Source organism: Fusarium pseudograminearum, chromosome 3 (assembly GCF_000303195.2).
Source record: "Fusarium pseudograminearum CS3096 chromosome 3, whole genome shotgun sequence".
In the NCBI taxonomy this organism is placed as follows: domain Eukaryota; kingdom Fungi; phylum Ascomycota; class Sordariomycetes; order Hypocreales; family Nectriaceae; genus Fusarium; species Fusarium pseudograminearum.
Window position 1 is genome coordinate 544,277 of NC_031953.1, and position 23,886 is coordinate 568,162.

The following is a 23,886-nucleotide window of genomic DNA, read 5'->3' on the forward strand; positions in this document are numbered from 1 at the left end:
ATCGAAGCTATCGCAACGAGCTAATCGGACTATCGAAAACTAACACTTAAGCATGTTATGTGGCTCAGCTAGACATATATAACTATTGGCTAAAATACGTCAACTCATCTCAATTGCCAGGTTTCCCCTTGACTATCTCAGCCACCATATTTTACATCAAGGGTTGAAATTCCAGTTTCAGTCACGGCATATCTGAAGCAATACCTGGTTTATAAGTACATAACCTGGTTCTATTAAACGAAGAGTATAAAAAGACGCTTTCGAGTTACGGAAACTACTAGTAAGTGTAGTGGAATCTCGGGTTGTGCTCTCCCAACTCCTCAGCCTCTTCCTCAGTCAACCCTTGGACTCTCCAATCCTCCTTACCCTCATCCTTCCTCTTATTCTGTCTTCGGAACCAAGCCCAGAAAGCAAGATAGATGAGTGAAGACATGGCAACCAAAGCCATAGACACAGCATGACCTTTGATGAATTGAGGACCCTCATATGTTTTGTACAACTAACAATGTCAGTGAGAGCTTGATACAAGGTGAGGGAGTAACTTACAAAGGGAGCTGGGATACCGGCAGAGTTACCGATAGTAAGCTGCAGCCCTGTCGCAACAGTTCGCTTTCCGTAGCGAGGATTGTTGCTGGGAAGCCAAGCAAGAGGCAGTCCAACAATGACATACAATCCCATCGCAGCAAGGCAACATCCAAAGTACTTTACCCCAGATGGTGCTGTACTGACGAGAATGGCATATCCGACAGTACACACAAGACCAAGGGCAACTGTGAAAACGGCTCGTCGCTGCGTTCTGTCGGAGAACCACGCAACTACAATGTACGTGATAGCGCCGATTGCATAACAAGGAATAGTAAGAGCCTGGACCTGCGCTGTGTTCCAATCACCCAGTCCACGGATAATAGTAGGCAAGAAAGTGCTGTAACCATAAAGAATAGTATCACCGCCGAACTGCCCAATACAAAAGAGCCAAATCTTCCAGTCTTTGAGACCAGCGTAAACATCTTCTTTGTGCATCTGGCTAGAGGATTTGGTGTGTCCGACTTGTCGTCGCATGCGCGCATCGATGAGTTCGCGTTCGGCGATGGTGAGATAGTGTGCCGAGTCAGGGTCGTCTGCGAGCCAGAACCAAACTGCTATTCCAAGAATGAATGTAGGGATGCCTTCGATGATGATGATCCAGCGCCAGCCGCGAAGACCTGCGACGCCGTCCATGTGGCCGATGCCGTAGGCTAAAAGTCCACCGAGGGATCCTGCTATGGCTGCGCTGACGAAGAGGTAGCCGATTCGGAGGGCGTATTCCTTTTTCGTATAAAACACTGACTGGGTTAGTTTTGTATGGGTTTGAAGGACTGGGAGGATTACTTGTGAGATAGATGGCAAGACCAGGGAAAAGGCCACCTTCGAGAGCACCCAAGATAACACGACAGGCGATTAAACCCTTGAAATCGTGCACTATGCCAGTGAGGGTAGCCACGATGCCCCATGAAACGGTGATGAAAGAGATCCATCTAGAAGGCGTGAATTTCTTGATGACGAGGTTGGATGGTAACTCGCTTGCGATATATGTGACGAATCTACCATAATGTTAGACATTTTCCATGTCGATTCATGATGCAACTTACAAGACTGAAACTGCAAGTTGATACTAAAAATCCAGATTAGTCGAGTTCTCTTCAAACTTCAGTGACACATACCTGATCGCCCACCAACCCCAGATCCTCCTCCATACCATAAAGTCTCGCATTTCCAATATTAACACGATCCAGAAAACTGAGTAGATACAAAAGCATGACAGGAGGAACAATCCACATGTCAAGTTTTCTTAACAGCGCCTTTTCAGCTTCTGGATCGATATAGATATCATCTTGTCCCGTAGTGCGCTGCTCTTCAATCTCCTTGTCAGGAAGGACATCGACAGGTTTGGAAGTCATTGTGGCGAATTATGTCACAACCCAAAAGAACGATGAGATGGATGGGACAAAGAGAAAACAGAAAGAAGAGGGTCTCTCCATTTAAGAACCCATGCAGCTGCGCTTATCTCTCCGCACACGGTCAAGTCTTGTTTAGACTACCCCGGGAATTGTATCTCTGCTGATGACCCCAGAATCTGGAGATAATGCCAACAGGGTTTACGTAGGGATCGGCGAGGTGACTTGCCTAGTGCGGGATCGGCTTGTGAGGGGTTTACCGTTTGGTTTGCCGACTGTGCATGAATCGCGTACTCGGCAAGTCAAAAGTTGCCGGGTTGATCTAGATAACGTCTCATTGTAGAGTAGCAATCTCCAATTCGGGTGATATTATCCTGAACCACCCGGCTGTAGTTTGGAATTGCCGCATAATTCGAACGAGAGATGAGCCCAGCTCTAGAAACCTTGAAATACCTCTTTCGCACCTTTTATCCATAATTGGTTGTCGTCGCCATAAAGACAGTCACTGGCGACGGTACTATCACTTCAGCCTTAGTTACAGTAACAGGTATTGTTTCATACTCGGTGACGGTGAAATACTCCACGTCAGTGACAATTTCAGTTTCTGTATCGGTCTCCGAGGCCGTATCGAATTTGGTGGTATAGACAGTATTATAGTTCGTAACCTGGACGCTGTTGACGTTTGTAATAGTTACCGTCTTGACGTGAGTGACAGTGACAATGACAGGGTGCGTGACCATAGCATCCCGGCGGTTGGTAACGGTCATGGTTATATAATCTGTCTTTGTTGTCGTCTTGAAGTTGGTCAAATAGATCTTCCTGTGAAAGGTGACGGTGACTCGTTTCTTTATCTTGTCATAGACCTTTGTATGACTCGTCACTGTAACTGCCTTCGCATTGGGGGCTATGATTGTTGAAGTAACTGGAGCAGCTGGTTTGTTGGTGATATGGCATGAACAGGCCCTGCTTACATCCTTATCATCCTTGAGTGGCAAGTATGCAGGGACTCTTTTGTTAACCTTTACGGCTCGTTTCAGAGGCTCAAGGGTATAGTCAGCAAAGTTCGAAACGTGGGTAATCTGGCTTTAGTATACCTCTGATTCTGCAAGACAAGCCATATCGGAGAAGGTAAAGATAGCGTTGGGGCCCCCTACCAAATTGACATACCTGATAGTCGTTGTTACTATAGAACTATGTTTGCCGAGAAATTCATAAGGTATGCTTACGACAGGACACTAAAGCACAAGCACTGGTTAGTGCTATAAGCAAAGCTCAGAGCATTGACCCCTGAACAAAATCTCTTGCATGAATCGAAGTTGTGTAAGGCAAAGTTTCTAGCAAAACCATATCTAGCGGTTATAGGGTTTTTGACGCCACAGTTGTACGCTAAGAAGTTGTTGGTGAGCTTTTCCCTGCAATCGATGCAATATATATCTTACCAAATAACACAGTCCCTGTGGCTGCTTCCTCTCTATCAAATGTCAGGAATCAACTTCTTTTGGAACCGATGTCATGACGGCTTACGTGCTACTATAACGATTGTTAATTAGTCAAGACTTGGTAGAATTATACGTATTATAGGCACTCACGTAACAGTAATCGTAGTTGGAGCTTCTTCTGTGAGCTGGAGAGTGCTAGTGCTTGTGATGTCCTTGGTAGATGTCGTATAGACAATAGCTGTGACAGTGGTAGTGAAATGCCGAGTGACCCGTTTCGTGAATTGATCTGTATCCGTCTTGGTCACTTGATACGTATCTATTTTCATTATCTTGTCTGTCTGGGCGCCTGTCACGGTTTTGGTTCTGAAGCTGGTGACGCTGGCAGTTTTCGTCTTTGTGAGCGTCATGACCGCGGTCCTCATTACTTTCAATCTGGAGATATGTTTAACAATGAAGTGAACCCTTTGAATGACAACCATCCTAGCAGACTTTGTCACCCATTTTGTCGCGGCAGTGCTAGCAACAGGTGTGATTGTGGATGTCCTGGTAATTTGAAGATATGCTGAACAGAAGGCAGACCCATCCACCTTGTGATTTCTCAGGGCTTTGAAGTTTTTGTCGCCACTTTTACAGGCTGAGACGGCACTTGGATGTTAGTTAAGGATTTCGTTGTAGGCCTAGGCTGGCCTCAAGTTTTCCATACCCGTTGCTCTTTTGTCAAAAGCATGGCTAGCAGGCAACGTGCTGACGGCGCCAACTGACAGCAGCGCAACGATTGCTTTAAATGGGAGCATTTTCGAATAGATATATGTTGTGGAAATAAGAGACTAGCAAAGTGAATTAACTGTATTAAATAATGACGGCCACGGTATCCATTATATGTACATACAAGTCAGATAATCATATGTCTGGTGTCTGTTTGCCCAATGCATCGTTCTCGTCAGAGAGTCTCCCACCAACACGCCAAGACAAATTCCAATCCCTCATCCAAACCCAACTGTGTCCCCATATGAAGCCAAGCCCTCCAGACCTTTCGACAATGCCGGATTAGGGATTAGAGTTTCTAGCGGTTATTTTGAAAGCGCACTATTCTTTTATAATAACATTCTTCCTCGCCGAAACAAGAGGTACTTATCCCTCTGCTGCGGGCACATTATTGACGAGCCGGGTTCGAGTACCACTGGAATTCGGACTTATTGTGGGAATGTAGAACCACTGAGATTATTTCCGGATTTGAGTCAACTACCGCGCTGTCTTGTTCATTATCAGTTCTGGTATAGTCGTTCTTGAAGATATTGATTGCATGTTTCCATTCATTGTGGGTATGATAAGCTCAGATAAACCAATCCAGTGAGATAAGAAACGCACGGTTTCACTGTCATCATCCATCTAATCTTGTGATATCGCTTACCGAGTCATGCCGAGATCGGTAGCCAAGATTGCGACATTCTATCTAAACAAAAACTGATCTTCAATCTCTGAAGCAAACTCTTTCAGCGTCCCATCCTCTGCAAAAAGCACATCTAGCCACTGAACCTGATTCCCATCCAAAAAGCTCCCGATAAGTGGATTTCCCAGAATATCCACATCGTTATAATCGACCACCCCAGTATTACACTCCGTGTCCATGCTCATTGGCGTTTGGAAAGGTTGGTTCTGACCAGACGAATCGAGATTTTCATTCGGTGAGGGTGGTCTCGTGGTAGGCGGTACACCATCTAAGCGTCCCGTTGCTCTAAGTGTCGAAACTCGAGTTTGGATATGTGATAATCTCTCGCAAAAGTCCACGGCTGGAATATTCCCGTCGTTTTTTAAGGATCGTAAAACACTGAGTAATGTCTCGAGATGATCCGAGTTGACGGCTGTGGGTTTCATGACAGCTGACATGATGAGAATCATGGCTGCTGAAAAGATGTGATGTGCATCCCAATATCCAAACGTGGCGATACTGCCATCTAGAAATAATCCCTCAACGATGCGACTCGATGCCTGTGCAGCGTTGACGCAACTTTCTGCAAGGGCCAGTGTGATGGATGAAACGTTCTGTCGAGGTGCAGCGTCGTCTCTTGGTTTGGTGCCCAGTTGGAATTGTGTCTTGAATAGATGTAGTAGAACAGGGCGCGTTGTTTGTATGATGCATTGGTAATATGCCAGATGAAGACTTGCCACGGGTCTAGGAGTTCCGCGCTCTTTGACGCGCATATCGGTTCGTAATTCGTCGTGCCATTCTCGAAGCTGCTTCAGTATACCATGTACTTGATGGATATAGAGACCATTCGTAGCTTTCGGTATGCCGTAGATGTGTGTCACTAATCTCGTTAGCCCCCGTAAAGGTGTTTGAAGAGAACGACTCACAGATGTTTCCAATTATCCTCGCCAGCTTAATATTCGTGATGAGATTTTGCGGATCCAGAAACTCGGCCATCTCATCCTTCGTCAAACCCTCCTGACTTGGCATCTCGACGTCTATATCTTCGTCTCTGACTGTAATGGGCTGACCCAGCTTGGACGCAGAGAAACGATCGAAAAAGTACAAAACCCACCATGTCCGTGTTCGACTTTCTCGCTCAACTGGTGTGAGGGTTGTGTGTCGCGATGCGGATCTGTGCATGCCCAGACTTTGGGCTAGACGCATGGCGATTCCACTGTAGCAGTATGCTGTTCGGATGCGGCCCAGCACATTAGAAGCCCAGGCCTGTCAAATGTTAGCGAGTGCAATTGGAAGAGAGAGAATACTTACTAGCAATGTGAGAACTTCGACCTGCATCAAAGACGGCTCTTCGTAGTAGTCTTGATTCTCCTGCAGTAAACTGACTGCCCTGACGTAATAATTCGTGCCCGGTACTCTATTATTGTCTCCGACGCCCCTTCTGTGGGTGTATATTTCCCCCAAAGCCATGAGCGCGTAGAACTTGCAAAGCCACAGCGACGAAGGAACCATTTCTCTTCGATATACAGCATCAATCTCCTTCATAAAGGTAACCTCGAGAAACAAAGGGTGGTAATTCCCAATGAAACGCCGTGCCACGTTGAGGAGTAGCTTCACATGCATCCGTTCTGGAAACTCTGACCCTTGCGCCGCGGGTAACCTTGCATATGTGCTCAATTTGTGGTAGTTCGACAAACCAGCTGTCGAAGGCGTATATGTGTCGTCGAGACATGACAAGAGTCGGTTGCTAAAGGCAGCACACGAAGCTTCGCCTATGAAACCTGGTTCGGAGGAACGTTCTTGGATGGGCCTTTCGGGCTGTCTATCGAAGAGCGGATTAAAAAGATTACTCTCTTCTTTTGAGAGTGATGGTGGATCGTAGTCATTTTGAGATTGACTGTCGAGGGGAGTAAAGGCTGGTTCGGTCTCTGGTGTTTGGTTGTGGCTGGCAATGGCTTGTAGTTTTCGACTATCGTCTTCGAGCTTTTTGAGATAACTAAATAAAAACAAATATCATTATATATCGAAATAAATTAGAACTAAATTATAACATGAGGGTCTACCTTTCAGAAACGGGAACCTTGCGCTCCTTGTTGGCTGGAAACTCACATTCGCCCGCCCTACCTGTAGAATTGCAAGATTGGCACGGCTTGTCACCAGAACACTTGATCTTTTGAGAATGACATCTATGACAACTAATAATAATCAGTCTCAATCACATAATCAAGGGATTTTTCCTCACGCAGCTAAAAGTCTTCTTGGACGTCTCGTGCTCATTTCGACGATCCTCGGTAAAGTGATTGAGTAATGAAATGGTTCCCAAGGACTGGGAACATGCGGGTCTGATGGACAGTCCGGGGTAGCGACTTATTTCCTTCTGTTTGGGAACGTTGATGATGCCGAGTGGAGATGTTGTCGGCAAGTTGTGACTTGCCGATCGTGATAAGTCGGCTTCACTAAAAATTGCCGATGAGTAATCAATCCCGGAACCAATGGCCCGTGTTTGGTTCGGCAGGCACTGAATCCACTGACTTACACTACCCCAGACTCTCTACTATAATACAAACATCTTGAAGCCAAACAGATCAACATGCAATTCATTCACCTCATTCACCCTTACATTCTCTCTCCGATACCCCCTTAGTCTTTATTCCTTCAAAATGTCATCTCAAGGCATCCGCATCGCTATCGACCGTGGTGGCACATTCACAGACGCCTGGGCTCAAGTCCCTGGCCGACAAGAGCACATCGTCTTTAAGATTCTCTCTGTTTGTCCAGATGAATACGATGATGCACCTACAGAATGTATCCGACAAATTCTAGAAAATGCGCTAGAAATCACAATACCAAAGGGCTCGCTACTGGACCTTGACCCCATCGAGTCTATCCGCATGGGAACAACAGTCGCTACGAATGCACTCCTTGAAAGAAAGGGTGACCGCGTAGCCTTTCTCGCCACAAAGGGATTCAGAGATGTTCTCCTAATCGGAAATCAAGCAAGACCAGATCTGTTTGACCTTTCTGTCAGACGTCTTGAGCAACTCTACGAAACTGTTGTTGAGGTTGACGAGCGTGTCACTATTGAAGGCGCCAGCGAAGCCCCTTCGAATGGTCCCATCGATGTATCTTCAGATCCAGCTCTCGTTGTTGGCCAAACGGGTGAAGTCGTGCGAATCATGAAGAAGCCAGACCTCGACGCTGTGCGCGCCAATCTCGAAAACCTCAAGACACAAGGCTTCAAGAACATCGCCATCGGTCTTATGCACTCCTACACATACCCCGACCACGAGCTACAAGTTACTAAACTCGCAGAGGAAATGGGCTTCAAAGTCTCTGCCTCTTCCGTCCTCCAATCCATGGCCAAGTACGTGCCTCGAAGTCAATCCGCCGTCGCAGATGCATATCTCACGCCGATGACGTTTGCGTACCTCGATGGTTTCAGAAAGAACTTTAAGGGACAACTGGAGGATGAGAGCGCCAACAAGCTTCTCATCTGTCAGTCCGACGGTGGTCTCACAAGTTGGTCCAAGTTCACCGGACTAAGAGGTGTTCTCAGTGGCCCTGCAGGAGGTGTCGTCGGCTTGTCCAGAACTTGCTACGATGACGCCGACGGTACACCAGTTCTTGGCTTCGACATGGGGGGTACAAGTACAGACGTCGCTCGATACTCTGGCGCTCTGGAGCACATCTTTGAGAGCACTATCGCCGAAGTCACAATCCAGACCCCCCAGCTTGATATCAACACGGTCGCTGCAGGTGGTGGCTCCATCTTGGCCTGGGAGAATGGATTGCTTAAAGTCGGACCAAGCAGTGCCGGTGCCAATCCTGGTCCTGCATGCTACGGTCGAGGAGGTCCCTTGACAGTCACAGACGCCAACTTTCTCCTTGGCCGAATCATTCCCGACTTTTTCCCTCGACGACTAGACCGCGAGGTTGTCAGAGAAAAGTTTGCCGCTTTGACAGAGATTGTCAACAAGGAAAAGGATGGTGGCGAACCTTTTACGCCCGAGACACTAGCCCTTGGATTCCTCTCCATTGCCAACGCTACCATGACCCGGCCCATTCGAACATTGAGCGAAGGCCGTGGATATGGTGCTTCAAGTCACAACCTTGGATCTTTCGGTGGTGCAGGTGGTCAACACGCTGTCTTTATCGCCCGGGATCTCGGTATCAAGCGAGCCATTATTCCCTGCTACTCCAGCATTCTATCTGCCTACGGCATGGCCCTCGCCGATGTGGTAGTAGAGAACCAAGAACCTTCCGCCATTACCTTTTCCGAACAAGTTGTCCCCGAGATTAAAGCCCGCTTGGAGTCTCTCTCGTCCAAGGGCTCTCAAGGTCTTGAGTCGCAGGGTTTCGATGCTGCGTCCACTGAGCACGAGTACTTTCTCAACATGCGTTACCAGGGAAGCGACACTTCTCTCATGATCTCTGTATCCGGGGACGTTGTTGACGCGGGCGTTGCTTTCACGGCGAGACATACACAAGAGTTTGGCTTCTCCCAGTCTCGTGACATCCTTATCGATGATGTCCGTGTTCGAAGCGTGGGCAAATCGCGCGTTCTCAACATCTCGAGTCCTTTTGAGGAACTGAAAAAGTACAAGTCTGATGGTCTGACTCCCGTTCCCACTCCCATCTTTGCTCGAAAGATCTTCTTTGAGACACACGGTTGGACTGAGACTCCTGTCTACGAGCTCAAGTCCATGAGTCCCGGTGTACACATCACAGGTCCAGCCATGATCATCGACAAGACACAGACCATCGTGCTAGACCATCTCAGCAAGGGTGTTATCCTTCCAGAGCACGTCATTCTTGAGGTCGACAAGGCGGAGAAGCAGAATGTCGCAACCGAGACCGTCGACCCTGTGACGCTGAGTGTCTTTGGCCATCGCTTCATGACTGTCGCTGAACAGATGGGTCATACCATGGAAAAGACGTCCATCTCTGTCAACATCAAGGAGAGACTTGATTACTCATGCGCCATCTTTTCTGCCGATGGAGGTCTTGTCGCCAATGCACCACACGTTCCCAGCCATCTTGGGTCCATGAGCACTGCCATCGCCTACCAAGCGAAGCGATACAAGGCTGGTGAGCTCAAGCCAGGCGATGTTATCATCAGCAACCACCCTCAAGCAGGCGGTACCCATCTTCCCGACATCACCACCATCACACCAGTTTTCGACGATGAGGAGAATCCCAAGGAGATTATCTTTTTCGTTGCCAACCGTGGTCACCACGCCGACATTGGTGGTATCGTCCCTGGTTCCATGCCTCCCAACTCGACAGAGCTCTGGCAAGAAGGCGCAGCAATTGAATCTTTCAAGATGATTGACCAAGGCGTTTTTGACGAAGCTGGTCTCATCAAGCACCTCTACGAAGACCCCGCTTCGTTCCCTGGCTGCAGTGGCACACGTACTCTGACCGAAAACATCGCCGATCTGAAAGCTGCAGTGGCTTCCAACCAGAAGGGTATCGAGCTGATTCGATCTCTGATCAAGGAGTTTACTTGGCCTGTTGTCCAGCTGTATATGCATGCTATCCAGGACAACGCCGCGCAATCTGTGAGGGATCTGTTGAAGCAGATTGCTGCCAAGTACGAGGATGGTGTTCTTGAGGCGACCGAGTACAATGACGATGGTATTCCGTTCAAGCTCAAGGTCACAATTGACAAGGCGACTGGTGAAGCGGTCTTTGACTTTACTGGTACTGGTCCTGAGCACTCTGGTAACCTGAATGCACCTCCCACCTGCTCCTACTCTGTCATCATGGTAAGTCTCAACACCCACTTCTAGAACATCAGCTAACAAACCTAGTACTGTCTCCGATCGATGATCAGTACCGACATCCCCCTCAACCAAGGCTGTCTCAAACCCATCAAAGTCATCTGTCCCGACAACACCATCCTCTCGCCCTCTCCCACAGCAGCCACCGTAGGCTGCACAACTGAAACATCCCAAAAGGTAGCCGATCTCGTCTTGCGCGCCTTCAACGCCGCAGCCGCCTCCCAAGGAACCATGAACAACCTCAGTTTCGGCTGCGGCGGCACCGATCCCGTCACAGGCGAAGTAACAAAGGGCTTTGGCTACTACGAAACCATCTGCGGAGGTGCAGGCGCAGGACTAGGATGGCACGGCGCGAGTGCGGTGCACACTCACATGACAAACACACGCATCACAGACCCTGAGATTCTCGAGAAGCGATATCCCGTTATTCTACACGAGTTCTCCATCCGCAGGGGCAGTGGTGGCGAAGGAAAGTGGCGCGGAGGAGATGGCTGTGTTCGAGACATGGAATTCCGCATGCCGCTTCAAGTTTCTGTTCTCACAGATCGAAGAGTTACGGCGCCGTATGGACTGGAGGGGGGAGGTGAGGGACAGAGAGGACAAAATATCTGGGTTCGAAAGGATCCAGTGACAGGAACTACGAGACAGGTTTCGCTGGGGCCGAGAAAGACGTCGCATTTTGGAGTGGGTGATCGGGTAATTATCCTTACGCCTGGTGGTGGAGGTTATGGGTCTGCTTTGGAGAGGGCGGATGAAGAGGTGGTGAAGAGGGATGCGAGAGCGTTATTAACGAATGGTAGTTTGGGAGTTAGACATAGTATCGCTACTGGTAATTAAGCAAAGACAGAATAGGAAAGCAAATGAATTTATGACTTTTTGTATGGAAACCGTGTAATAACTCCTGCTCTCATTTTCTCTTTTCCTTCCAGGACCTCGTGAAGCCTCACTGTTCGGACTCCTCGCAACATGTCATGTTCGGTCCAAGCCTCGATTAATAGTCTTTACACCAATCCCTTTAAACGAACCATAAGAGACGAAATGAGTTGGCAAGCTTATCTAATTAAATTACACTTCTTAGGTTATCTACCTTTATGGGCCTAAAGTTGACCTCTATGAGAGGAGTATTCCCAACGCACTCACTTCCAGCTCCCTCCAACAGTTTAAAACGTATGGATCTGACTCTTCTCAAACCCAATCTCTTTCAAAGCTCCCCCTCCTCCAACAAGTGCCTTCTCCATCTCCTTAGGCCCACAAACAAAAACCTTTGTATCCCTCCCCACACCCCCAAGCACCTCTTCCAACAACGCCTTATCAACCCTTCCTTTCCTCAACTCCGACCCTTGTTTAGGGTCACTAAGAGTATACTTAACCTGAAACCTCTCAGGAAACTCTTTCGCGAAGCCATCAAGCTCCTTCTTTAGCAAAACATCCTCATCGGACCTCGCTCCAAAGATGAACGTCATGCGAGTCTTTTCTGCAGGGTCGCGAAGAATGCCCTGGGCGAGATTGAAGAGCGGTGTTATGCCGCTGCCGCCTGCTATGAGGGTTATGTGAGGGAAGTTGTTGGTCTTCCATGCTGGTTTTAGGGGGAGGGATGTGAAGGAGAGTGTGTCGCCTGGTTGGAGGGAGTGGAGATAGGTGCTGCCTTGGCCTTTGGGGTATTTCTTGACTAGGAGGTCCATGTACCCTGGTTCATCTGGGTGTGTTAGGTCCCTCTGTTTTATATATGTAGATAGAGATCTTACCTGGTGGTGAGATTGGGGTATAAGGCCGAGGTTTGGGTAAGTATGATCCCTCAGGCCAAGTAATCGTCAACAAAGGCGCTATAACTAAATTAGCATTTAAAACAGACTCATCTTGGACAACATACACGCTAATGGAAGTCCAGTGACGGCAGTTTCCTGCGGCAGCTTGAACCGCAGCCTTTTTGTATCGTGAGACTCATACTCGAAACTATGCAACGGCAACTTGACCGAAGAAAATGCGCCGCTAAAGATCTTTTGAGGAGAAGGTGACTCTGCAGACGCTGTGCTAAACATCATTTTGGAAATGATGCTGACTCCGATTGCGCTGGCTGTTAGGGTTGCGAGTAGAGGAACTGGACGGGATAGGGATGTGCGAAGAGCCATGATATGTAAGAGAAGTGACTGATGAATTGTTGAATTGATTGATGTGTTTATCCAGTAGACTTTTATTTCTTATATATAACTTCATTATCGTTCATTTTCGGTCTTCGCTATAATTTATCGTATTGCTTGTCCGGCTGACGGTCTTCGGTCTTGCTGAATTGTCCGACGACAATCGACCCACTCCGGATCCGACTTTCTTGACATGGCCCCGAATCCTTCACGGCTTCGGGATATTCATCCAGTCTCTAATAATTCCCAAGACTAGGAATAACAGTTCTTAGCATACAATCATAAATCAGGGTTGCTTCAGAAATCTGCTACATTTTATGACATAATAGTGAATCATTAAAAGTCTGTCATAATGTTACACTGTTCCTCCAGGTCTATGTAGATGGTATCAGATCCAACCTCTCATCAACATCCTTCGCAACATCAATCTCCCTCCGCAAAACATCCTTCTCTCTATCAGTTAACTCACTAACTATCTTTCCAGTCATACAACTCATATCCTCCTTACTCCCACCCTTGTGCCACGTCTGATCAATCATCCAATGCGTCGCAACTTCGAATTCCGTCTGGTTAACGGCCTTGTTCTTAAGTAAACCACCGTTGTACCACAGCAATCTTTCGTCTTGGTCCACGTGTGCTATAACAAAGCTACACACGTTGACTTCTTCTTTCTTCTTGTCTTCGTCTTTCAACCAGCCCACGATACCACCGTAGTGCGGCGAAAAAGCATACTTTGACCCTGTCGCCTCGAATCCAATCCACCAACTCTCCTTATCACCATACGTAATCTTGTACGTGACTTCATTCCTCACTCTATCCGAGTTCTGCCATCCAATGTGTATCAAACCAAGCAGGACATCAAGTCTTGACTTGTCAACCACCACAATACCCGAGTCTCCCTCTTCAGAATACCTCTCCGTCCACACAAGCGACTTCTCAGTTTCAAGACTGGGATGCTTGATCTGATCGTGCCACCAATCCTGTCGATCAGGAAACCCATTCTTCCAGAGTAGTCTGTCGTGGAAGAGTAACGCTCCCGTCTCGTTGAAGCGGTGCTGTTCGAGGAGCTGTTGCGGGTCTTGAAAGAACACTGCGTCTGCGTCGAGAAGAATGACTTTCTCGTAATGACTTGCCAAGGCAGCGAACGGTTTTATCGCCCATCCTCCATCTGCAAGCTTAAGCGTGGCATCGTTGAAGACAGTGAGGACGTTTAGCATTTCGATGTTTACACCGTTGGCTGCTTGTTGGATCTTTTTTCTCCCTTTGGCAGACAAGTCGTTGTCTCCGGCGTATACGACCTGAATAGGGAGGGATGTATTGTGGACTTGTGTTAGAGATGCGATGAGATGGCATGCAAATCGAAGGGTTTTTTCGCCTGTAGGAATGACAATTCCAGCTGGTGCTTTATTTCCTTTTGGGATGCCCGTTGTTTCGTATGATATATTAAGTCGATCGTAGATATTGGCCAGAGGTGGCGAAACACCATTTTTCGAATTAAGCCATGGAAACAGATGCTCAATCTGTTGTCCAACGAGCTCTGCCGTCTCGCGCCTCTCACTGTTGCCATGGCTCTCCAATTCTTCAATCCAAGCTCTTAGCAATTGGGTTCTCTGTCCCAACTCTCCAAATATCTCTTTCGGCGTATCGTTCAACGGGTAGTCGACAAAGTACTGAGCACCGAGTCTAATCGACTCTAGACTTTTTAGCCTGGAGGTATCTTTATATGTATATATCCTTTGAGGCGGCGTCGGAGTGAAGACAGAAACATCGCTGTAGCTGTAGTAAGCAGCGACGAGAAGCCAGATGAAGATGACAACTGCTGTGATCTTTACAGACTTTGCGCCGAGCGATTGAAAGGTAAACATGACGAAGTAAAGATGGAGAGATCCATGGCAACGGCGGAAATATACAATTGTCTCGAGAATGAATACTTATTTATTAAATAATGTCCATCATACCTGGTGACGGATTTCCATTCCTTTAATTGCTTCTTAGTGCTGTGATTCACGATAGCGACTAGATAAAGGACGCTATGCACTGAAATAGGTAGTCCAGGCACCGATCCACTGTTTGAATACGGGACTTAGGGGCTGAACAGCACTAAAATTAGTAGCTTGCGTACGTCAACCCATCAGGGCGCAGCCGCGCGTCCAAGGATTGAATCACGGCTCACTCGCCACATTACGGTTCAAGTCAGAAAGGATTCAGTGCCAAGAGATCAGGATCAGAGTGCATTGTTGATCAAGTCATTATTACCTTATGGAATGATGGTAGTAACTCTATCGCTTCACTAGCATTAACCTTGTATTGCTGTTGTGCCACATCGAATAATGAAGCCATCATGAGCGCCGAGATATAAAGCAGAAAAAGCGACTGCTGAAAATATAAGAGATGAAAATATTAGGTCATCTTATGGTACTTAGACTATACTCTTTAGGTTATTTATTTTTGCTCACTAAGACTTGAGACCGACTTTTCTACTGTTCTGCCCGCCAGACATGTCAGATAATGAAGCCATCACGAGTAACAAAGATATTAAGTTCACAGGGTATCAGACAAACCGGCCACTGGAAGCATAAGGGACGAAATCATTAGGTCAACTTATGGTATTTAGACTATGCCTTTTAGGCTATTTATTTTTGTAAACTAAGACTTTAGGACGTCAATGTTTCTACTGCGACTAACCACATCAGATAATGAAGCCATGAGCTACAAAGTACAGAGTTGCATATAATTGCCATATAAAGAGTCTGAATCTCTGTACTTGATATACCTCCATTCACTTCATCACTCTTCTCTTCACGTCCAACACTTGGCATCACCTTCTAAAGTCCTTCTCCTCATCCAGCCAAGACGATGAAAGCCCAAGCCCCGCCCCCGCTAACGTCAGAGCCTCAACCTCTCTTCACCACGACATCATCTCTCAACGTCATCAAATCCATCTCTAAACTTTAACAAAACAACCTCACAATGCCCAACGATCTCGACAAGTCTCTCCTCGATCGCCTAAGCGCCCTACGAGGCAAAAGCGCAGGGCCCGAGAAACCCGTATCAACAGAGTACATCTACCCCCTCCTCACATAATTCACAAACTGACACTCCTTCAGAATAAAAGTCGATCTTATTGAAAGAAAAAAGACTCCTACTCGTGAAGATACTCTTGCCGCTCGTCTCAAGTCCTTGCGGGAACGCAGCAATGAACCGTCTTCACCTATAGCCAAACCAGCTCCAGAGTCATCAAAGCCCAAGCCTCAACCTGAAAAGACATCACAAAAGGAACTCCCTAAAGAAGATGATGAGGATGAATCAATGTTCCAGACAGACGACCAAACTCTGGAGGAGCTACTAGGCGATGTCCAACCAGAAGAAGGCTTCAGCGCAGAACCAGACGACGCTCAGGTCAAAGCCCTTCTGGAACAACTTGCAGACGCAATACCAAAAGACACAGACGAAAAAAAAGATGACTCGGATGATTCCGATGGAGAAGCCATGAACAAAGACGTCGACCAAGTCATCGCCCGCTTTCGCGATGAGGTAGAAGTAGAAGCTGCTCTCGCCAAGACGAAATCCCCAGAACCAGAGTCACCCAATGAGACAGAGTCTAAAGAGACAGACTTTACACTCCCAGAAGTTCCCTCTGACCTCAACGACATGCCCATCTCAGCTCGTGCAGGCAGCGCAGATATAGACGACATAACTGCCCGTCTCGCTGCCCTACGCGCCCCATCCCCAGACGCAGAATCATCCTTCGCTTTACCATCAGTCCCCACATCCAAACCCTCAGGAAAACTGGTAAATCGTCTGACTACACGCACAAACTACACCGACGACGACGTGGATAACTGGTGTACCGTCTGTCTTGAGGACGCAACGCTACGATGTCCCGGGTGCGACGATGACGTTTACTGCACGCGATGCTGGTACGAGATGCATCGTGGACCACAAGCTGGGTTCGACGAGAGAAGTCACAAAGCGGTGCAATTCACAAAAGATAAAAAGACGAAGAAGGAAAAGAAAAAGGTAGCACTGGGAGCGTGACGAAACTCGTTCAAGCAAAAACTCATAGCTATTCTTTTAAAACACGTGCTTGTAAAGACAGATACCCAAATATACCAGTCAACGCAAACTCCGAAATATCACTTGTTGCGCTTCCAAAACAAACATCCATCAATCTGAACTAATCCGACTATATACGTGAAACCAATCAAGCAGCAGATTGTGATCCGTTGCCGTTATTCGTAGAGTCATTTCCTGAGGTGCCGACCTTTCCTCTGACGTCCTGCCAGGTAGCACCAAAGCGTCTACCAGTAGACGCGAGGAGGCTTTCTTCTTCATCTGCCTCGGCTTCCTCATCGATTTGAGAGAGGTCGAGCTTGGGTGTACGGAAGAGGGCTGTGACAAAGACAACAAGGAACACACCAAGGAAGGCAAACTGGGCCCAAAAGTCAACCAGACCAAAGAACGGCCATGTGATGGTGATGCGGTTGAGAAACGTTGACATCACTGATGGTGTGCAGACATCCTTGGCATGCTGGTACTTGAGTGCTTCAGAACAAGCGTGGATCATGTCTTTGTGGCCGCTGCAGTCGGGCTGCTCTCCGGGATGAGCGGGCTCGTTGGTACAGAAAGTCTGAGTTCCATAGATGGAGTATTGAGGTGCAACCAGCATAGCGATACCGTAGTTCATAGCCAAAATGATCAATCCCAGCATGACAGTGGCAATCAAAAGAGCCTGAGGCGCCGTCCTGCCCTTGCGAATCTGGAAGATGCGAACCCAGAGGAATCGGATGCCCACGGTCGCGATACCCGAGATGGAGCTGCTAAAGAAGAATAGCACAAGCAGAGCCATCAGGATATAGTCGACAGGGAAAGCCTTGGCGGCCTTGACAAAGATAAAGTTCATGGGCTGGAAAACATGGATCTGACCCAGGATGTAACCGCACTTTTGCTTGCAGACCGAGTTCTTGGCCTTGTCAATACCGGTGATGAGCATAGACACCCAGATGACAACAGAAAGGAGCATTAAAAAGATTCCACCGATGAGCTTAATAGGTCGAAAGACGGCGCACACCCTGATCCAAGCCTGGTAGACCTTGCTGCGTCCTTCGCCTTGAGCTTCAGATGCGAGTCTCTCACGTCGGACCAATGTCTGTTCCTCTCTGACCAGGGCATCCAACTCGCGTTGATCCTTTCGGGACATTTCCTCTTGTCGGCCAGCGTTGCGCATCTCGATCTGTCGCTGACGTTCACGGTTCTGTTCCAACTGGGTAGTGGTTGACTGATGGAGTTGAGGAGCCGAGATTGAAGGCGCAGCCTTGATGAAGGAAATGGGAAGAAGAGCGAGGCCAGCACCAGTGTAAACAACGTAGAGCAGTGTACCCATTGTGAGTAGAAGACCCAGGGCAAAGGTCAAGGCCTTTTCACCATGGTTTTGAGCAACGAGCTTCTTGAAGTAGTCGAGATCCCAGTGTGACTGGGAGCTGTCGCCAGCGGCAGGGACAAAGAAGCCTAACAGGAACAAAACCACGACGAATGCAACGAAGAAGAGGGTGTACTTGGCTGCGGCCAGGAAGCGGCTGCCTAGCGTTCGGCCCTCCTCTTCTACCTCGATCTCGTCGTACTCCTCATGCCAGAAGTAGGCAAAGGGAATAACGATGAGACAGAGGATGGAATCGAAACTGTACAAGCTGTAGTAGACGACCTTGAGTGTGTAGAGGATGTTGTCGACACGTTCGGGAGTGGCCCAGTCCTTCTTGGCACCGAGTGTGGCGGAGGTAGTGGCAGAGACGAGAGCGATATCGACGGGAAGTAATAGGACTGTTGCGAGCAACGAAGTCAAACTGACAATAGCGACGATGCTGACGACAGCGGATCGTTCACGGGGAGTCTGCCATGTAAATGTGGTGATGATGGCAGCAATCAAGCAGAGGCCTACGGCGACGGCATAAGCGACCCAGATCAAACTGGTCTGGACGAGGCCTGCGTGGGCCATGATGAAGTCGGTAGCAATGCTGGATTAACGATTGTTTAAACAAAGATCAACAATGCAGTTGTAGAGTGAAGCCACTAGACCAGGTCGCGACCGTGGCGGATGTTGGTGGCAGATCGCGGGGATTTAAAGGGAGATCTATCAAGCGAGGGTGACGTCGGAATCAATCGGTGTAGCAACGTGATTAGTTCTACTCAATCAGAGGAGAGGAACTTGGGAAGAAAACAAGATTCGATCGTCGATTGTTTAGCTCAAAGCTCGACCTCAAGCAGTTGATGTTTCGTGACGCAATCTATACGTTAGCGTTGCTCAAGTGGGGATCTTCGGATGCCTGTTGTTTTAGAGATGCCTCCACTGGCTGTAGTCTACAGGGGGATGTACGTTCTGTATTGGAGGATGGGTCACTAAGCCCGGGCATAAGAGACGAAATTAGTAGGTCAGTTTATGACATTTAGGCGATGCTCTTAGTTTATTTATTTTTGTAGCCTAAAGCTTAGGGGCCACCACTAGAGGCTCCCCCGGAGACGGGTCACTAATAATCCGTCCGCAGCTCAAGCTCTACTCTTTTGGGTCAATTCAATACAATCCATCGCGAAACCGTAACAACGGTCAAACAACCCAATTCCTCTCTCCCAGCCGCAAAAGAATGGTCTCGCTGAAATGCAGGCCTACACCGAGCTCGCAGCTCCCTCAGCTGTCACGCACTCCTTGACCGCCTCCCTCACTTCGGCTACAGCAAACAATCTCGTTGTCGCAAAGGGCTCCCTACTCCAAATCTTTACTACAAAGGCCATATCCGCCGAATTCGATCCCGAGAACCAACAAGCCCTTCCAACAAAGCCTGAACCTGAATTCGATCACCGCGCAAACGATGACGATGGCCTTGAATCTTCGTTTCTTGGCGGCGAGACAATGATTGTCAAGACCGACCGCACAAACAACACAAAGCTGGTCCTTGTCGCAGAGCTTCCTCTTTCCGGTGCCGTCACAGGTCTGGCCAAGGTCAAGACCAAGCACTCGAAATGCGGAGGCGAAGCTCTGTTGATAGCGTACAAGGCTGCCAAGCTGTGCATGGCCGTATGGGACCCTGAGAAGAGTACCCTGGAGACCATCTCCATCCACTACTACGAAAAAGAGGAGCTACATGGTGCGCCATGGGAGGTTTCTTTTGACGAGTATGCGAATTACCTCGAGGCTGACCCCGGCAGTCGATGCGCAGCCTTTCAATTCGGCTCGCGCAATATTGCAATCCTACCGTTCCGACAGGCGGAAGAAGACTTGGAGATGGATGATTGGGATGAGGATCTCGACGGGCCACGACCTGTCAAGGAGACTGCTACAGTCGCCAATGGAGATAGCGACACAGTAGAACCACCGTATACACCATCTTTTGTCCTCCGTCTGCCGCTGCTTGATCCCAGTCTCCTTCATCCGGTGCACTTTGCTTTTCTGCATGAGTATAGAGAACCGACATTTGGCATTTTGTCGTCCAGCCAGGAACCCGCGCACTCCCTGGGTCAGAAGGATCATCTTACGTACAAGGTGTTTACGCTAGACCTGCAACAGCGAGCTTCAACGACTATTTTGTCAGTTACCGATCTTCCTCGAGATTTGTTCAAGATTCTCGCTTTGCCAGCGCCGGTTGGTGGTGCTTTGCTCATCGGAGAGAACGAGTTGATCCATGTTGATCAGTCGGGCAAAGCCAATGGTGTTGCCGTAAACTCAATGGCGCGACAGATTACATCGTTTAGCTTGACAGATCAAGCGGACTTGAACCTACGGCTGGAGCACTGTGTTGTTGAGCAACTGCATATCGAAAACGGCGAGCTGTTATTGGTTCTCAACGATGGCCAGATTGGTATAGTTTCGTTCCTCATCGATGGTAGAACAGTCTCTGGACTGAGCGTCAAGATGGTCACAGACGAAAACGGAGGCAATGTCCTCAAGAGCCGAGCATCCACAGCATCCAAGCTTGGAAAGAATGCCTTTTTTGTTGGCAGTGAGATGGGCGACTCTGTGGTTTTGGGGTGGACAAGGAAAATGGGACAAGAAAAGAGACGGAAACCTCGTCTAATTGATACAGACATTGCGCTTGACGTGGACGAGCTAGATCTTGAAGATGACGATGACGAGGACGATGATCTTTACGGTACAGAGTCTGCGGCTGCAAAGCCAGCTCAGGCACTCAACGGAAGTGGCAGATCAGGCGAATTGAGCTTCCGCATACACGATACACTGCTCAGTATTGCACCCATCAAGGATCTGACTCCTGGAAAGACATCATTCCTTCCCGACAGCGAAGAGATGACTCTGTCGGATGGTGTTGTATCGGATCTTCATCTTGCGTGCATAGTCGGAAGAGGAAAGGCTGGATCGCTAGCCATTCTCAACCGTAACATCCAGCCCAAGATCATTGGACGATTCGAGTTTCCAGAGGCTCGAGGATTCTGGACCATGTCTGTCAAGAAACCATTACCCAAAGCGCTTGGAGGAAGTGCTGGTGTTGGCGATGAGTATGAGACTTTTGGACAACACGATAAGTATATGATTGTGGCAAAGGTCGATCTCGACGGTTACGAGACATCAGACGTGTATGCTCTTACCGGTGCGGGTTTCGAAACGCTTAAGGAAACCGAGTTCGACCCTGCGGCTGGATTTACTGTTGAGGCTGGGACAATGGGAAAGCAGATGAGGATTATTCAGGTTCTCAAGTCCGAGGTTCGATCCTACGATGGAGGTAAGTTTTTTGTCCAAGTGATTACTGCACATACTGATTGTTCCAGATCTTGGACTTACTCAGATTCTGCCTATGCTCGATGAGGAGACTGGCGCGGAACCAAGAGTCACAAGTGCCAGCATTGTTGATCCCTACCTGCTCCTCATCCGCGATGATAGCAGTCTTTTACTAGCACAAATCGACAGCAACAATGAGCTTGAAGAGGTGGAAAAGATGGATGCTACACTGCAAAACACAAAGTGGCATGCTGGATGTTTGTATGCTGATACAAAGGGCGCTTTCCAACTCAGTGCCAGCGATAAGGGCGAGACTGAAAAGATTATGATGTTCCTGCTCAGCTCTACTGGTGCGCTACATGTAAGTATTCACCTTTGCTCTAATTTTCAGCTACTGACTTGACAGGTGTACGCTCTCCCTGATCTTTCAAAGCCCGTCTACGTTGCTGAAGGTCTCTCTTACGTGCCCCCTCATTTATCAGCCGATTACACACTTCGAAGAGGTCTGGCAAAGGAGACTCTGCGCGAGATCTTGGTAGCCGACCTTGGCGACACTATTTCCCAATCCCCATATCTCATCCTCCGCAACCAAACAGACGACCTCACCATTTACGAACCCATTCGTCATGTCAGACCAGGCGGCGAAAGCAACCTATCTGCCGCCCTCAGCTTCAAAAAAACGTCCAACGTAACATTAGCCACAACACCCGCTCAAACAGAAGACGACGAAGTCGAGCAACCCCGTTTCATGCCCATGCGCAGATGCGCAAACATCAACGGCTACAGCACCGTCTTCCTCCCCGGCTCCTCTCCAAGCTTCGTACTCAAGTCCAGCAAGAGCATTCCCCGTGTCATCGGTCTTCAAGGCCTCGGTATCCGCGGAATGAGCTCGTTCCACACAGAGGGTTGCGATCGCGGCTTCATCTACGCGGACGACAAGGGCATCGCGCGCGTCACTCAGTTTCCGTCCGATACCAACTTTACCGAACTCGGCATCTCGGTCAAGAAAGTCCCTCTGGGGTCTGACGTTCGCGGCATCGCATACCATCAACCCACCGGTGCATACATCGCAGGCTGCATGACAAGCGAACCCTTTGAACTTCCCAAAGACGATGACTATCATAAAGAGTGGGCAAAGGAAACACTCTCTTTCCCTCCAACCATGCCCCGCGGCATCCTGAAGCTCATCAGCCCCATCACCTGGACCGTCATCCACGACATCGAGCTCGAGTCTTGCGAATCAATCGAGTGCATGAAGACGCTCCACCTCGAAGTTTCAGAAGATACAAAAGAGCGTCGCTTCCTCGTCGCAGTTGGCACAGCCGTGTCAAAGGGCGAAGACCTCCCCATCCGTGGCCGCGTCCACGTCTACGACATCGTAACCGTCATCCCCGAACCCGGCAAGCCAGAGACAAATAGACGTCTCAAAGCCATCGCCCGCGAAGACATTCCCCGCGGCGGCGTCACAGCCATTTCCGAAATCGGAACCCAGGGCCTCATGCTCGTCGCCCAGGGCCAAAAGTGCATGGTCAGAGGTCTCAAGGAGGACGGATCTTTGCTGCCTGTCGCTTTTCTCGATATGAGTTGCCATGTTTCCAGCGCGCGCGAACTCTCTCGCACAGGTCTTTGTCTCATGGCTGATGCGTTCAAGGGTGTGTGGTTTGCCGGTTACACTGAGGAGCCGTATACTTTCAAGGTCTTGGGTAAGAGCCATGGCCGGTTACCAGTTGTGGTGGCGGATTTCCTCCCTGATGGAGATGATCTTGCTATTGTCGCGGCGGATGTAGATGGTGATTTGCACATTCTCGAGTTCAACCCCGAGCGTAAGTCCAAAACTTTCCTATCGATCATGAAAAGAATGCTAACAAAATACAGACCCCAAATCTCTTCAAGGCCACCTCCTTCTCCATCGCACATCCTTCTCCGTCTCTCCTAACCCACCATCCACAACTCTTCTCCTCCCACGCACAACACCACCCAGCCATCCAACCCCCCAAGACCCTCCCCACGTTTTACTTCTCGCATCCTCCTCCGGCCACCTATCCAGCCTGATCCCGCTCCCCGAGACAGCATACCGCCGTTTGTTATCTGTAACGAACCAGCTCCTCCCCGCCCTGACACCGCACGGTGGCTTAAACGCCAAGGCCCATCGTTTGCCCGTTGGTACGCGAACTGTAGGTGTTGAGGCAGCGGGTGGAAGAGCGATTGTTGATGGAGCCGTGTTGGCGAGGTGGGCTGAGTTGAGCGCTGCAAAGAGGGCTGAGATTGCTGGTAAGGGCGGGTATGATGGTGTTGAGGAGCTGAGAGAGGAGTTGGAGGGTGTGTTGGGATGGAGCGGCATGTCGTACTTTTAGTTTATACGGTGAATAGAGGCATAGATAAGTAGTTTAATACTGGGGAAGTCACAATAGAATTATGTTACAACAAAACATCTTCACCAT

At 48.7% G+C, this 23,886-nt stretch overlaps 9 protein-coding genes across 9 annotated transcripts; 3 read left to right on the forward strand and 6 right to left on the reverse strand.

Annotated features, from left to right (window-relative positions):
* Positions 1-277: 277 nt before the first annotated feature.
* On the reverse strand, positions 278-1,937 carry FPSE_03985 (uncharacterized protein; the record flags this gene model as incomplete). The annotated part of the gene is made up of 5 exons (XM_009257103.1): positions 278-499; positions 547-1,322; positions 1,369-1,580; positions 1,629-1,651; positions 1,701-1,937. 5 exons carry the CDS (start codon positions 1,935-1,937, stop codon positions 278-280), a joined length of 1,470 nt encoding a protein of 489 aa, XP_009255378.1.
* Positions 1,938-2,401: 464 nt separating this feature from the next.
* On the reverse strand, positions 2,402-4,167 carry FPSE_03984 (uncharacterized protein; the record flags this gene model as incomplete). The annotated part of the gene is made up of 6 exons (XM_009257102.1): positions 2,402-3,013; positions 3,102-3,117; positions 3,161-3,346; positions 3,459-3,464; positions 3,524-4,007; positions 4,077-4,167. 6 exons carry the CDS (start codon positions 4,165-4,167, stop codon positions 2,402-2,404), a joined length of 1,395 nt encoding a protein of 464 aa, XP_009255377.1.
* Positions 4,168-4,822: 655 nt separating this feature from the next.
* On the reverse strand, positions 4,823-7,079 carry FPSE_03983 (uncharacterized protein; the record flags this gene model as incomplete). The annotated part of the gene is made up of 5 exons (XM_009257101.1): positions 4,823-5,682; positions 5,729-6,068; positions 6,114-6,798; positions 6,866-6,997; positions 7,045-7,079. The coding sequence occupies 5 exons, from the start codon at positions 7,077-7,079 to the stop codon at positions 4,823-4,825; spliced, it is 2,052 nt and encodes a 683-aa protein (XP_009255376.1).
* A 383-nt stretch (positions 7,080-7,462) lies between these two features.
* Positions 7,463-11,422, forward strand: FPSE_03982 (uncharacterized protein; the record flags this gene model as incomplete). The annotated part of the gene is made up of 2 exons (XM_009257100.1): positions 7,463-10,570; positions 10,616-11,422. 2 exons carry the CDS (start codon positions 7,463-7,465, stop codon positions 11,420-11,422), a joined length of 3,915 nt encoding a protein of 1,304 aa, XP_009255375.1.
* A 323-nt stretch (positions 11,423-11,745) lies between these two features.
* FPSE_03981 (uncharacterized protein) lies at positions 11,746-12,714 on the reverse strand (the record flags this gene model as incomplete). The annotated part of the gene is made up of 3 exons (XM_009257099.1): positions 11,746-12,281; positions 12,331-12,408; positions 12,456-12,714. The coding sequence occupies 3 exons, from the start codon at positions 12,712-12,714 to the stop codon at positions 11,746-11,748; spliced, it is 873 nt and encodes a 290-aa protein (XP_009255374.1).
* Positions 12,715-13,097: 383 nt separating this feature from the next.
* FPSE_03980 (uncharacterized protein) lies at positions 13,098-14,588 on the reverse strand (the record flags this gene model as incomplete). The annotated part of the gene is made up of 1 exon (XM_009257098.1): positions 13,098-14,588. The coding sequence occupies one exon, from the start codon at positions 14,586-14,588 to the stop codon at positions 13,098-13,100; it is 1,491 nt and encodes a 496-aa protein (XP_009255373.1).
* A 1,105-nt stretch (positions 14,589-15,693) lies between these two features.
* Positions 15,694-16,761, forward strand: FPSE_03979 (uncharacterized protein; the record flags this gene model as incomplete). Its single annotated transcript, XM_009257097.1, has 2 exons — positions 15,694-15,782; positions 15,831-16,761. 2 exons carry the CDS (start codon positions 15,694-15,696, stop codon positions 16,759-16,761), a joined length of 1,020 nt encoding a protein of 339 aa, XP_009255372.1.
* Positions 16,762-16,927: 166 nt separating this feature from the next.
* On the reverse strand, positions 16,928-18,715 carry FPSE_03978 (uncharacterized protein; the record flags this gene model as incomplete). The annotated part of the gene is made up of 1 exon (XM_009257096.1): positions 16,928-18,715. The coding sequence occupies one exon, from the start codon at positions 18,713-18,715 to the stop codon at positions 16,928-16,930; it is 1,788 nt and encodes a 595-aa protein (XP_009255371.1).
* Positions 18,716-19,372: 657 nt separating this feature from the next.
* Positions 19,373-23,799, forward strand: FPSE_03977 (uncharacterized protein; the record flags this gene model as incomplete). The annotated part of the gene is made up of 4 exons (XM_009257095.1): positions 19,373-21,449; positions 21,496-21,806; positions 21,852-23,268; positions 23,321-23,799. 4 exons carry the CDS (start codon positions 19,373-19,375, stop codon positions 23,797-23,799), a joined length of 4,284 nt encoding a protein of 1,427 aa, XP_009255370.1.
* Positions 23,800-23,886: the final 87 nt, after the last annotated feature.